The sequence below is a fragment of the Acomys russatus genome, chromosome 30, assembly GCF_903995435.1.
Source record: "Acomys russatus chromosome 30, mAcoRus1.1, whole genome shotgun sequence".
Lineage (NCBI taxonomy): Eukaryota > Metazoa > Chordata > Mammalia > Rodentia > Muridae > Acomys > Acomys russatus.
The window spans coordinates 39,651,795-39,666,486 of record NC_067166.1 but is presented as its reverse complement, the minus strand read 5'-3'; the positions used below and the strand labels follow the sequence as shown (position 1 = coordinate 39,666,486).

The 14,692-nt window shown below is 43.9% G+C and overlaps 1 protein-coding gene across 1 annotated transcript in view; it reads left to right on the top strand.

Moving 5' to 3' along the window:
* The first annotated feature begins 324 nt into the window (after positions 1 to 324).
* The window catches only part of Ell2 (elongation factor for RNA polymerase II 2), a 64,865-nt gene continuing 50,497 nt past the window's right edge, over positions 325 to 14,692 (top strand). The window contains exon 1 of the mRNA XM_051172577.1: positions 325 to 617. Within this exon, the coding sequence (XP_051028534.1) occupies positions 471 to 617 (147 nt within the window). The 5' untranslated portion in view covers positions 325 to 470. The remainder of the gene's footprint in view (positions 618 to 14,692) is intronic.

The window sequence follows — 14,692 nt, the reverse complement described above, 5'->3', positions numbered from 1 at the left end:
GACTGAGGCTACCAGACTTGGTAACCTTGACACCCAATTAGCCAGGGGATTTCCCCCCCCCAAATCCGTCCAGCCAATCGCCGCAAGAGAGCCAAGACGAGACGTGACGTCAGATGCGATTAACTCAGGCTCGTCACCCCGACGTAAAAGCTCTCTTCTGTCGGACGTCCCGTCCCGAGAGCAAAACTCCAGCGACTTTGGGCCCCGCCCCTTGAGGTGAAGCGCGGCCAATGAGGGCGGCTCTGTGTGGACCGGGACCAATGAGCAGAGGCTGGGGCGGGGCGTGGGCTCGAGGGTGGGGCGGCCGGCAGCTGTGGAAGCCCGAGGTCTAGCTGCGCGCAGTATATGACAGTACGTCAGCAGCGGGATGGCCGTAGCTGTGGCGGCGGCTGCAGGAGCCCGAGCAGCCGCGGCCGCAGTGGAGGCTGGAGCCCGAGCGGCGTCCGCGGTGGCACCCCGGGGAGTTTAAGATGGCGGCGGGGGGGGCGGCGGGGCTGCGGGAGGAGCAGCGCTACGGGCTGGCGTGTGGGCGGCTGGGGCAAGACAACATCACCGTGCTGCATGTGAAGCTCACCGAGACGGCGATCCGGGCGCTGGAGACTTACCAGAGCCACAAGGTGAGCGGCGGGCCGGGCAGCGCTCGGGGAGGCGGCGGCGGCGGCGGCCACTGCGCTTTCTGCCGGGCGCCTGGCGCAGCGTCGCTGGGGCGCTGGCTCCCGCTGCCGCTGCCTCGGTGCCCGCGTAGGGGAGCGGGGCCGGCCGGGGGGTGGGGTGGGGGGCGCCGACGCCGCGGTCCAGGGCCGCTGGGGAGAGGGGCGCGGGCGGGCGGCCCCTGGCGGCGGGGTCAGCCCGGCCAAGGCTAGGACGCCGCTGTGGGACTTCCCGACGGTGCCCACGGGGGTTCCTGGCTTGTTTAGTCCCGAGGAGGGACCGGGTCCCCGGGAGAGAAGTGCGGCGACCGTCTTATCCACGGCGGGGGCGCGCGCAGCTACCAGTAAAGAAGCTAGGGAGGACGGCCGCGAGCGGTCCAAGTTTTCGGGGCAACGCCGGGGGTCGGGGGGGGGGGGGTGACGGTGGAGCCGCTGAGTGAGGGGCACCGGCGCTCCGTGGGGTTGAGGACACAACTTGTACTCTCAGAGACTTGGAGACACTGACGCGCCGAGTGTAGGCGGGAGTGTACACGGTGTACTCGGGAAGGCCAGAGACACGGGCGCTGCGAGGAGGGGGAGGGGGAGGTGGGGACACACCTTGCACTCTCCCGGACTCTGGAACGCTGGCTCTGCGTTGGGTTCCCGGACACGCAGGGCGTCCCGCGTAGCAGCGAACGGACACCGCATCTCGGGGAGAGAGACACCAGAAGACTCAAACACAACTAGAGCCGGGACAAGACGGCAGGTTCCGGGGAAAGGAATTCTCGGAAGCTCTGCTCAGCCGAAAGGCTCGCCGCGTCCTCTGCTGACTCGCTGTCTCTTGGCGAGGAGCGAGCCCGAAGGCTAAGGGGAGACGGACACAAGGCATCCTGGACCGAGACTCTGCTCTCGTCCAAGGCCCCGGAGAGGAGAGAAACCTGCGGTCTCCCTCTCATACCATACTCTGAGCGCCTGTCTCCACTACAGGAAGAAGCTCAGAGTTACATGCCCCACAGCTGGAACCCAAACCCAGGAACGCTTTAACACTGAAAAGAGTAGGGCACCAAGAAGACAGTTTAACAAGATTGGGGGTGGGGGTGAGGGGTACAAGGAAGCCGATTATGGACATGTAATGGGAGCATATTGAAGTGGACGAATTGTCGAAGGGGAAGGCAATACCATATGGGGAAACCAATAGCATTTTATTCAGAGAAGAGAGACCAAAAGAGCTACACCCCACAGAGGTTTCTGGCAAACCTCTGCCTACTAAAGAATATATTCCAATTCGTCTCGTAAAACAGGCACAGTTCGGCAGAAGGACACCCGACTCAGACCTCATATACTTAGATAAAAGTGAAGAAAAGAATTAACATCTGTTGAGCTCCCACTAGTGCCAGGCACTTTAAATGCATACAGAGAAAAATAGTCTTAGTCAGAGCCAGCAGAGCTTCCAGAGGGACACACACACACACAGGAGGGCACAAACAGTTGTGTGTACATCTTGGGAGTATGTGAGTTCCCACGGCAAAAGGAAAGCTTCAGAGCATACCATCTTGCAGAGGCTCCCAAAGGATTGGTTGGACACATGTGTTGTGAACAGAGAAGCATATGGTGAGAAATGGTCACAAGTTTTGTGGAACATTGAGGGAAAGGCAACAGGGAGGAGTGCAAGAACAGGGAGAAATACACCTTATACCCAGGGAGAATGCCACCAATAAAGACAGAAAGATATAGGAAATAGCAAAAACTGAATGTGCTGTAAGCTGTTCTCCAGACAGGCTCACAAGCAAGAAAAGAGGCCAGCACCAGCAAGGACGAGGAGGCCCATCTGGGTAAAGCCAGATTGGGGGCAGGGGGAGGGGGGACAAGGCTGGCAGTGGAGAGAAACTCAGCCCTGCAAGATGGAGAGATAAGGTGGCGGGTTCTAAGGGCACAGGAAGGAATGGCAGTGGGAAGAAGTTAGGTCAGGGGGGATGTAAAGAAGAGGAGCCCAGCCCCCAATTTAAAAAGCCAACAACAAAACTGAAATACGGTGGGCTGAGAAGGCATCTGTGGGAACTAGAGGTCTGTCAGCCACTTTGGGAAGCAACAGGCCAATTGTACGGTTAAACAGTGATATTGCACACACTGGTTCAGGGAACTGCTGAGATAAAGAGGCCCACTTGAAGGAAAGAAAAGGTAGTGCCCAGGTTTAACTGAAGTGACAGAGAAGCCCCGGTCTGCCTGTCCTCTGGGGCCTTGGAAGGGTGTTTGTTTTTTTACCTTTGTGTGGCCTTCATCTCTGCCTGGTGTTTTCACACTTGGTATTAAGGTTAAAGTGCCCAGCTCACTTCTGTTCATATGCCAGTATCTTTCTAGAGACACGGAAGAGCGAAACTTGTTTCTCTGTCAACTCTCTTAGATTTTTTTTTTAATTTTTAATCTTTTTATTTTGCTTGTTTTAGTTAAAGGTAGTGAAGTCAGTGGCTTTGTTCTTAACTGTCCTTGATGCCTGTTAATATCACTCATCTTCCCGTTTCTGGCATATAAATTAATGGGTCAAATCAGTCATGTGTGTCCACTTTTCTGAGTGTGAAGCCTGGTAGGTTAAATCAGTCTTAGAATTCTCATTCTCTTGAAGAACTGGTGGTAGAAACAGTGGTATGCTGCGGGTGGGAGGGGTTGGTGGAGAATAAGCTGACTTAGCCATTTCTTTTGGACACTGCCTTGTTCCGAGTTAACCAGCTCCTGTCCTTAGTTCTGTCACTTAAGCTATGCTTTTGTTAAAAAGAAACACCTAAGAGATTTGGAAATGGAGTGTAACATAAGGTGAAAATGACAAGGCTGTTGTAGGACATGGGCAGGACATAAAGCACTGAAAGCTCTTCTCTACTGACGCTGCAGCATACTCTGGGAAATATAGCTAAAGCGTCCTGTGGGCATGCCTGGGTGCCTCTCTCCTGGTCCAACCAGACCAGGGCTCCTCAGCCAACAGTAACTGTTGCTGGTGGTGAGCATCTGCCTGAACCCTTTTATCCTCCAGTGGAAGGGTATTTGTTTGGTCTTTTTCACTTCCCATCATCAGAAGAAAGGCTCATAACCTTAATTTGTAACTGCTGTTTGCGACTTTTTCGCCTTGTGGTAGAGAATAAGGGGAAAGCTTTGGGATGGCTAAGCTCATCCCCTCTCTGAGCTGGGGATTTTTTAATTTCTTACACAAAACAGCACTTGCCATTCCTAACAGAGGAGGGTACTTGGTGACAAATGGCTACCAAGAAGCTTTGACTTATAAAAGAGATGATGAATTTTTAATGATTTTTCAAAGGGCTGGAAGTGTTATTTCTGTAGATACAATCAAGCAAATGTACTGAGTTCTCAGGGCTCATAGAAACAGAATCTGATGGAGATATTTAAATTTGATCCTCTCAGATCACAATTCTTCATTGTTTCATAACACAAAATTTGATTTGCCTTCATTATTCAAGTTTTCTATTTTCAGAGAAGAAACAGAGAATGTCTGTAAATGGGCTTGGGGATGCTGACAGTCCCAGGTGGGGTGCATGTCTGCTAAAAGTTGCTTTTCACACACTTTGAATATGGAGCCAGTTTCAAAATTGCTTATATATGAAGTAATACCTGGAAAATAATTCTCATGATTTATGGAGATATTCAGATATTCTAATACAGATGTCAGGATATCAAGTTTTATCCAAACATAGATGATTTTGAATTAAGAGAACAAGGAAGCAAATCATATCATATGTTACAACTTTATAGTCTGTGATTGTGTGGTCTACATGTGCCAAGCATATTTGAGAAGATCCTATATTACTATTTTATATTTTCCCCAAATGTCAAACTGTATATAAAATTAAAATACATTTTGGCTGACTTCCTTACTAATATAGCTCACTTTCTTTTGGCCTTTTAATAATATACTTCTATGATTTAAAAAAAAAAATCTCCAAATACTGTTTTTTAGGTTTTGTTATTGCTGAGCCCATCAATTTGTTCTTTTTTTAGATTCTGAGGCCACACACTGAATGTGGGGCCTCACATATGCTAGGCAAGCACTCTCTCTACCCCTTCTGGAAAAAGAATCTCATGCATTCCAGGCTGGCCTAGAAAATGCTATGTAGATGACAGTGGCCTTGAACTTCTTGCCTCTACCTTCCGAGTACTAGGATTGCAGACCACGTAGCAGGCCCTACATGCTGTTTGAAGTAGTGTTGGGTATCAAACACAGGGTTTCCTGTGCTAGGCAAGTACTCTGCTACCAACTGAGCTATATTCCAGAGGTCTCCTGCTTCTTTTGTGGTTTTGTTTTGAGCTAGGACCCTACTGAGTTAAGAGGACTGCCTTTGAACTTTGTCAGTAGCTCAGACATATCTCACTGAGTTACTAGAGCTGGCCTTGAATTCACTCAGTAGCTCAGGTATACCTCAGCCTTGTAACTCCCTTCCCTCAGCCTTTGCAAGCATGCCTGTAATCCCAGCACTGAGGGAGGCAGACGGAGCTCTGAGTTTAAGGCCAGCCTTGTCTTACAGAATGAGTTCCAGGACAGCCAGGGCTACACAGAGAAACCCCGACAAAAAGCAAACAAACAAAGAGCTTCAAAAGTAATTGGCTCAAATATTTTTAAGCTTTCCCAACTATAACATAAAAGTCTAACAAGGGTGTGTTTGGGAGCATAGCTGTGTGTTTTCCATCCCTGAAGATCAGGTAGTAGCTGCCTTTGTGTAGGATTTACTCAGTTCTTTTGTCAGCTCTATTGGCTTGAAATCATTATTTTGTTTTGATTAGTGTCATTTAGAAAAAGATGTTTGAATCTTTTTTACAAGTGTACTTCTTAACTTAGAGTAAGGATAGCTCATTATCTGTACTTTAAGAATTATATATTATTTCTAATCAAAACATATGGTCTTAAATTAGCCTCCAATGATATTGTCCTTCATAGTAGCTTCAGGTAGCGTGTCACTTGATTTTTTTTCTTTAGTCCTTGCTTTAATAGGTTACAGGATAGGCTTCCGTGCCTCAGGCTTTCTTCTAGATAATTTTTTTTTTTTTTTTTTTTTTTTTTTTTTTAGCAGTTGATTCACTGTGGTTTAAGACACAGAAAATCATCCTCCTTCTTGCTCCCTAATAATTATGTCTATTAGTTTTCAACACTCTACTTTGTAAACCCAGATGCTCTTCCCCAGTTGCCACTTTAAGATTTAGACTTGCTGCCACAGCGGTGCCAGTGTTCGCAGATGGGCTTAAGTAAAACCGTGAAGCCTGTTGTAGATTCCAATTGTTTGGCTTCAGACGTGTAGCTGGGTTGGTTTAGATGTTACCTACTTTTTTCTTAGACCCATTTTCAATTGGCACTTGATCATCATGTGCTTGTGGTTTTTTTTACTCAAGGAAAGATAACTTTGTGCCCCATTTCTTCTATACCACTTAAAACGTTTACCTGCATGCTCCGCTAGTTCTCCGTGCTCCTTCCTGAAGAAAAGTAGTAGCCAGATTGCCTCAAGAGATAGCCAGGAGCCTTGGCACTCAGATGGGGAGGAGAGAAAAGGAACATGTGTGAAGGGTTGGAATGTGTTCAAGAAAAGAACTTAAAAGGAAAGGAGTTTAGAATTCTTGGAGTGGCTTCCGGGGGACTCTGATCAAGGGGAGCCTCTAGTTTCAGCCTTTCTCCATTTGTTCCTCTCACACTCTGAGAAGGTCACAGAGGCTGTGCTGTAGGATGGTCAGGCAGCAAACCTCTAAAGCCAGACCATCATCCAGCCTCTTTGGGCCAAATGTATGTGGAATGTGTGAGAAGATCTGGTGTGATGGGCATTTCTGCTTTCACAGTGAGAGAGACAGGGGGAAAGAGGGGGGCGGGGAGGAGGGAGAGAGAACACCCCACATTTGACCCTCCTACATACCACATAGAACATTTTCTATGACCTAAGCAGAAATGTAGAAAAGCCGAGGGGAAGAGAATATAATAAATTGCTGGCTGTGTTTCTACTGCCAAATTAAAGCAAAAAGACATAGCATAAATCAGGGTTACCAGGCAGAACTTCTTTCTCTTTGTTTTATTAATGCTTTTTTATCTTTTAAACAAATTTCCTTTCTTCTTTCCTCAATTTCTACCATCTGTAATACCTGCTGTGGTATTAGGGTTCTTGTGAATAATTTCAAACTTCAGAAAGAGCTGGTTTAAGAGTTTTCTACTAGAGGCCAAGGCAGGCAGATCTCTCAGTTCGAGGTCATCCTGGTCTACAGAGTGATTCCAGGGTAGCCAGAGCTACACACAGAGAAACCCAGTCTCAAAAACAACAACAAAGAGTTTCTACTAGTTTTTTGTCACATAATCCAAACCTCTCTCAAATTGCTGTGGCCATGTAACAGAAGACATGAGAGGATATTAATGTACTCGCTTCTTAAAAACTCATGAGTCAGATCAGCACCTTGTGCTGACCTCTGTTCTTTGGACATTAGGTTAGTAGTTTGGTAGTAACTGTTTCATTAAACCAGCAGGGACTTCTTTGCTTCCCTGCGTCTTTTGTGTTATTAGTTTAGAAACAAGCCTCAGGTTGGGCATGATGGCCCACGCCTTTAATCCCAGCACTTGGGAGGCAGAGGCAGGTGGATCGCTGTGAGTTCGAGGCCAGCCTGGTCTACAAAGTGAGTCCAGGACAGCCAAGGCTACACAGAGAGACCCTGTCTCAAAACACACACACACACACACACACACACACATACACAACAAAACAAAAAAAGATTTGTAAGAAATGAACCTTGGGTATTAAAAGACTTGAATATTAAGACTTTTAGTGACTAGAAACCTGTCTGAGGGACCATATCTCCATCAGACAGAGTGTCAAAGGTAAATAAGAAACAGTGTTAGAAAAGCCAGGGCAGTTTCTGAGAATTGGCAGAAAAACCCTGTTCCTCTTAACCTGGAGTGAGGGAGATAGAAATACCTGGGCTTGAGAAAGCAGCAGTTGATCATTCTGCCAAGGAGCTTGTGCTTTGTTCTTCGTTGCTGTGGGGAGGCTGAGTGGAAGGGGAAGGTGCTTTGAACAGTGCTTTCATAGTGTTGGGTTGGTGTTCAGAATGACTATAATGTCAATCTGGATGTAAGAAGAAGAGTTAGGATGCCGGGTCTGATGGTGGAGTCTCCGCTGGGCCACCATTGCCATTTATTAGAGATGAACACTGGACCTTAAGATTTTAGAGGAGAGGATCAAGTCAGAATTTGTTGGTGTTGATCCTAGTCAGGGTACACTTAAAAGGGGGGAGGCAGAGACAGGTGGAGCATGAGACAGGGGCGGGAACTAAGGCAATAAGCACCATTTCTGGTGAAAATTCATTACATCTTTTGCTTGGCAATCAAAATATTTCTCGGTTGATTAGATGTTTTGTGTTTAGAAATAAAAAAGAGAAGCCAGGCCTGGTTGGCACACGCCTTTAATCCTAGCACTGGGGAGGCAGAGGCAGCCGATCCCTGTGAGTACAAGGGCAGCCTAGTGTAGAAAGTGAGTCTAGGACAGCCAGGACTATAGAAATTAGAGACCTTGTCTCAGAGAGAGAGAGAGAGAGAGAGAGAGAGAGAGAGAGAGAGAGAGAGAGAGGAGAGGAGAGAGAGGAGAGAGGGAGGATTAGAGGCCATTATCTCAAAGAGAGAAGAAAATACAGGTGAGAATCTGAGGCAGATAGGCTTGCTCATATGCCACGTCTGTTCCTCCATAGGATGGAAATTGTAATCTTAAAGAAAGCTGGAAAGAGCTTTTACATTTTTGTTTGTATTTTTTATAGACTTCCTTTATTCAATAACCTCTAGAAATTACCTTTAATATGGTCATCACAGAACAAAGATAATATGAAAATCTAATTAGACTCTAGCATGAAATTGTGGTTTCTGTCATTAGTGTTTACTGAAACTAAGTAATTCTGCGTAACATGCCTGGATTGACATTTTAAGTGTCGAAATATCCTAGCTCCTGAAGGCCCTTAGTATGCCAGCATTACTTCTTCCAGATCACCCCTCGCTGTTTTGCGGAGTTGCTTTGGTTTTGGCTCTGGGAGTAGGAATTCAGCACTTACCTGCTGTTGCCTTTAACAGAAGTGTGAGTGTGTGTGTGTGTGTGTTCCTTAATTGCTTGTCTCTGAGAGTTAAACACTATAATGAACTGATTCAGTGTTTGTTGATTAATGGAGTTAACCTCCACTTGAGGACTATCACTCAACAGCAAGCTTGTGGAAGGGTAACACCAGGATTGAACTTTTTAAATATATATATATATAAGATTAGTTTAGAGCAGTGATTCTTCACTTTCCTAATTCTGGGACCCTTAATACAGTTCCTTGTGTTGTGGTGACCCCCCCCCCCACCATAAATTTGTTTTTGTTGCTACTTTATAATTGTGATTTTTTTCTGCTGTTATGAATCATAATGTAAATATATTTTTTTCTAATAATTTTAGGTGATCCCCAAAGGGGTCATGACCCACAGGTTGAAAACCACTGGCCTAGAGACTTTAATATGCTAACTGTTAGTGTATCTTTAAATTTTTTATTATATATGTTATTTAATGTATGCTTGCCTATGTGTTTATGTGTAGATATGAGTGTGACACAACACACATGTGGAGATTAGGGGACATGTGTTGCAAGTCAGGTTTTTCTTTCCACTATAGGGGACTGGGGATCAAATCTAGCCGTGGTGTCAGGCTTGGTGGCAAGCACATTTACCCAATAGGCCATGCCACTACCCTATGTGTGTCTTTAGGGTAACGTTATCTTTGCTTCTGGTTCCATGTTAGAAATCATGCTGCCTCAAGGGACTAGGAAAAGAACTCATATCATAAAAACTCAGTTGGATGGTTTTCTTCCTATAATGAAAGGCTGAGATAGGAAGCACATACATCTGTGTTAAAGAGGAAACGCTGAAAAGGAGAAGGTGTATTTTGAAGCGAGCTGGTGTCTTCAGCTGTCACCTGCTGAGCCTACTGTCTTTACCACACCTCTGAATCTACCTGTTTCCAAACATCTCTATCCCTGTGGTCCCACAATCAAGGCAGTCTGGGAAGACAGGCATTTCATCCCACTGACCGTATCTCTGTATTGAAACAGTCAGTTGCAGGAATTCCTCCATCTTTCCTCTGCGGACCATTCTCTGTTTCGATTGTCCCTGCATGTTGTTGTAGGTTCCCACTCTCCCGTCTGTTCACTCTCTGGGTCAGTTTATCTAGTTGTGAGGATTTAAATGTATACTATGAATCTATATACTGATGAATTGCAAATGTTTATCTCGAGATCACACCTTTTCAAGGTGGGTGTGGTAGCTTTAGCCTATAATCCCAGTACACAGAAGGGAGGCACGAGGATCAGATGGATTTGACTCTAAGCAAGTTCCTTATCTCAAAACTAACAACAAACATCTCTGCATGAGTCTAAAGCCAGCCTGGTCTACATAGGGGGTTCCAGGCCTGCCAGGGCTACCTTGTGAGAATGTCTTTGAAAAAGAAAAAGGAAAAAAGGGAGGGAGGGAGGGAGAGAGGGAGAAAGGAAAGAAAGAAAGAAAGAAAGAAAGAAAGAAAGAAAGAAAGAAAGAAAAGCAAGCCAGCCAGCCCTGTTCCACTTTATACACTTACTTTTAGCAAATGACCTGTTCATCAGCATTTCACAGGCACCTCAAACTTGTATCAAATATAGCTCTTGTATTCTTTGACCATTTGTATATTCACATAATTAGCTTTGGTGGCTTTCACCACCCACTCCTCTTTCAGCATCTTCCCTCTCTGACTTTCTTTCACTTCTTGATCTGACGGCACCTGACTGAGCCCCATTTCAGTTCATGACCACATTTCCCAGTTGTCTAAAAGCTAATTCATAGTCCTTGATGTGTCTCTTCTTGGCCCACTTGATCTGTCATCAAGTCTTGTCCGTCTTAAAATATCTAGAATCTGACCCCAGCCATTTCACCATTCCAGTCGCAGCCCTATCTTCGCTCTTCAGGACCACTTCCTTGAGCTAGCTAGCAGCTGACTTCTGGGTTTCCATGATTTCCCCATAGCCTGTTAGACCCAGCCCCCAGAGTGGTCTTTTAAAACATTGAATATGGTCACACACTTTGCCAGTGTCATCTCCTATAATGGCCCCCTTTGAGACTTGGCTGCTACAAATCTTTTCATGACCTTGGGAACAACGTTTTGTTTGCCTTTTTTTTACAAGTTATATTTAGCATTAAGCTTATGATACAATTATAATGCCCACATGAGGTTCCTGAGGGGAAATGGTGGGATACTTCAAGAATTGTTGGTTAGAGGGCTGGATCACAGTCTGGCTGGTTTTCCACTTCAGACTCTTGTCTTCCGTATTCACTTAAGAGCTGTTGGAAATCCTAAGATTTAGGGCAATGTCTTTTTTTTTTTTTTAATTTGCCTTGCGTTAAATAAGTACAGCTTCTTCAGAATTCTTATTTCAAAACAAGGACTGTATTACATAAATTTGGGTGTTTTGTGGGTTTTGTTGCTGTTTGGTTTTTATTTGTTTGTTTTTGTCTTCTTCTGTTTGGGTTATTTATTTTCTTTGCTTTAATAGCTAAAAAGAAATTACCATTTACAATGCTATTTAATCTTGGTTTTCCCAAATCTGTAAAAAGGAGGTTTCTCTCTCACCTGAGATTAGATTGACTCACTAGCAAAATAGTAGATTGGTTTTATGATGTGTAGTAACTTTCTGGCATTGTGTGGCATTGTGTGGCATTGTGTGGCCTTGTGAGGCAAAGAAGGGTGTTTGAGACTTTCTTATTCAGTTCCCAAGAAACCCAAGCTTTGCTTCTATCTGACCCTGCAGGTCATGTCAGAAACCCAGGTAACACAGAAAAACCAATGCCATTTAGTATAATTACTTAGTGAACTTTCTAGTTCTAATATGGCTCTGATATATTTTTGAGTACTTGGAAATATGTGGATATATATGTCTTTGGTCATAGATAGAGTATAGATATTGTTATAGAATAGTTTGAAATAGTAAACACCAAGAGTGACCCAACTTATGAGTGTTTTAATGTTGTCTATGTCTATACCAGAGTTTCTTACATTTTTTCCACTCAAGGCCCCTTTTTATCCAAAAAGAAAAACCAAAAAAAAAAAAAAAAAAAAAAAAAAAAAAAAAAAAAAACCAAAACCTTTTTATATGCCTATAGGATATAAGTATGAAAATAGGCATACAAAGCAAACATTGATGATCAATTATAAAGAAATCTACTTTTTATTTTAAGACAGTTCTTTTGTATACATATAATTTTACCTTTTACTAGAACAGAACCAAATTTGCTTATTAATGTAATGATTGGATATGCTTGTTTTACACAGAGAACAGAGAATTAAATCTTGGCTGAATCTTTGATACTGTAGGATGTAGATACCTTCAAAGTTTTTCAGAGTCGGTCAGTAGTTTTATTTCAAAATTGTCAGTACTAAAAGCACAAAATGGCCATTTTAGAAATTGTTAGAAATCCTATCCTAATCCCAAATTGAGTCATTGCTGTTTGTAACTAAACATTTACATTTCATTTAGAGCAGAAAACTATTTTTCCCTATAACATATGCAATAAAAGCACCACATTTCCCAACACACAGCAGTTTTGAATATGAGCTGAGGTGTTTCAAATGGTGTCCATTGACACTGTGTGAAGTGATGGCATCCATAGTGTATATAAGTTTCTCTATCGTAGATTCAGAACTGAAGCTGCCTTGCAGTCACGTACTCCAACACAATCTGAGTTTGATTTTCATAATTGAAAATATAATTGCACATTCAGAAACCTTTTGCTGTTGCAGATCTTTGTGCCCTGTCTCTATATTCAGTTACACAACCCTGTCTATACGAGAGATCATGACACAGGCTTTAAGAAGCTAGGATCTATCTCTGTTCTGTACATAAGAGTCTTTTTGTAAGATGTGTACAGAGTTAGCCGAAGGGGTAAGATTATTGAAACTACTAAGAGGTTTAAAGAATCTTTTAGATGAAAAACATCTAAAGAACTTTCTTGCTTAGTACAGCCACTTTGGAAATCTATCTGGTGCTATCTCGGAAAACTGGGAATAAGGCCTCCTCAAGACCCAGCTATTCCACTCCTTGGAATATACCTAGAAGATGCTCCAGCACACAAGGACATATGCTGCACCATGTTCATAGCGGCCTTATTCATAATAGCCAGAACATGGAAACAGCCTAAGTGTCCCTCAGTAGAAGAATGGATAAAGAAACTGTGGTACATTTACACTATGGAATACTACTCAGCTATTAAAAACAAGGAATTCCCAAAATTTGTGGACAAATGGATTGAACTAGAAATGATCATAATGAGTGAGTTAACCCAGAAGCAGAAAGAGTCAAATGGTATATACTCACTTATATCTGGACACTAGCCCAAGAGGCATGTCCCATGAAAGTCTTCACTTACCAGGAAAGTGGGTCAGAGGGGAGGACATCCTATTGTGTCTTCAAGTGAGAGAAGCATGGGAGAATGGAGTGTAGAAGGATCCAGAGGATCCTAGAAACCTACAAGAAGACCATTAAGATGGGCAGATCTGGGCCCAGGTGTCCGGCACAAACTATGGCACCATCCAAGGACAATGCGTGCAGTAAACTTCGAACCCCTACCCAGATCTAGCCAACGGACAGGACATTCTCCACAGTTGAGTGGAGAGTGGGAACTGACTTTCATACGAACTCTGGTGTCCCATATTTGACCACGTCCCCTGGATGGGGAGACCTGGTGGCACTCAGAGGAAGGATAGCAGGTTACTAAGAAGATACTTGATACCCTATGAGCATATACAGGGGGAGGAAGTCCCCCTTAGTCACAGTCATAGGGAAGGAGAGTAGGGGGAAAGCGGGAGAGAGGGAGGGAGGAATGGGAGGCTACAAGGGATGGGATAACTATTGAGATGTAATATAAATAAATTAATAAAATATTTTTTAAAAAAGAAATTTTCTTGCTGTTCCCAATCTTGTGCTTCTTGGCTGGGTGTAGACATCATATCTCTATCTTGCTTATTGCTCAAATGATGTTAAATTAAATCCTAGAGCAGTGGTTCTTAACCTGTGGGTCGTGACCCTTTTGGTAAACTTCTATGTTCAGAAATATTTATGTTTCTATTCATAACAGAAGCAAAAGTACAGTTACAAAGTAGCAACAAAGATAATTTTATAGTTGGTGGTCACCAGAACATGAGGAAATTAAAGGGCTGCAGCATTAAGAAGGTTGAGAACCACTGCCCTAGAGTTACTTAATTTTTCAAAAGAGCCATGTGCTACAAATGTTTAATTAAAGCTAAACAGCAAAGACTGAAGCTCCATCAATACCTTATCCCTAAATGGGAATGTATTTACTGAATTAGCATTATTGTAAAGCATGCTGAATCATTTCAGGCCACCTAGAATTATCTTTTAAAATTGACATGCTTTTTAAATCTTATTTTAAATATACAATGATTTGAGCATTACTACTTTTCATGTGTCTATATGTGTACATGTTCCCCTCCCCCCCCCGACACACTTTCTCATGCAGGCATGTAAGAATACCGGAGTTTGACATCAGGTGTCTTCTTTAGTCACTTTCTACTTTATTGTATTTATTTATTTTGAAACAGAGGTGCTCTCTGAACCTGGACTGGTAGTTGCAGTTAATCAAGCTAGCCAGTATGGCCCTAGGATCACCTATCTCCACCCCCAGTGCTAGGGTTACAGACATGCATGAGCATGCCTGGCTTTTTGTGGGTGTAGGGCATCTTAATCCATGCCCTCATGCGTGCACAGTAAGCACTTTACTCATTGAGCCATCTCATGTCCAGCCCTGAACATTACTCTTTTGACAATAACTAGGCAAACAAACAAAAAACACAACCAAACAACAACAGCCACCAAAAAACAAACAAACAAAACCACAAGCAAGCAAACAGAACCCACTTGGACAAAAATGAATTAGCTTAGTTTGGTATTGTCATGTTGATATGTATGTGTTTATAAGATTCACTTTGCCGTGACAGTGGAGGAGAACCACTCAGGCTGTGGGACATGCTGAGAGTCCA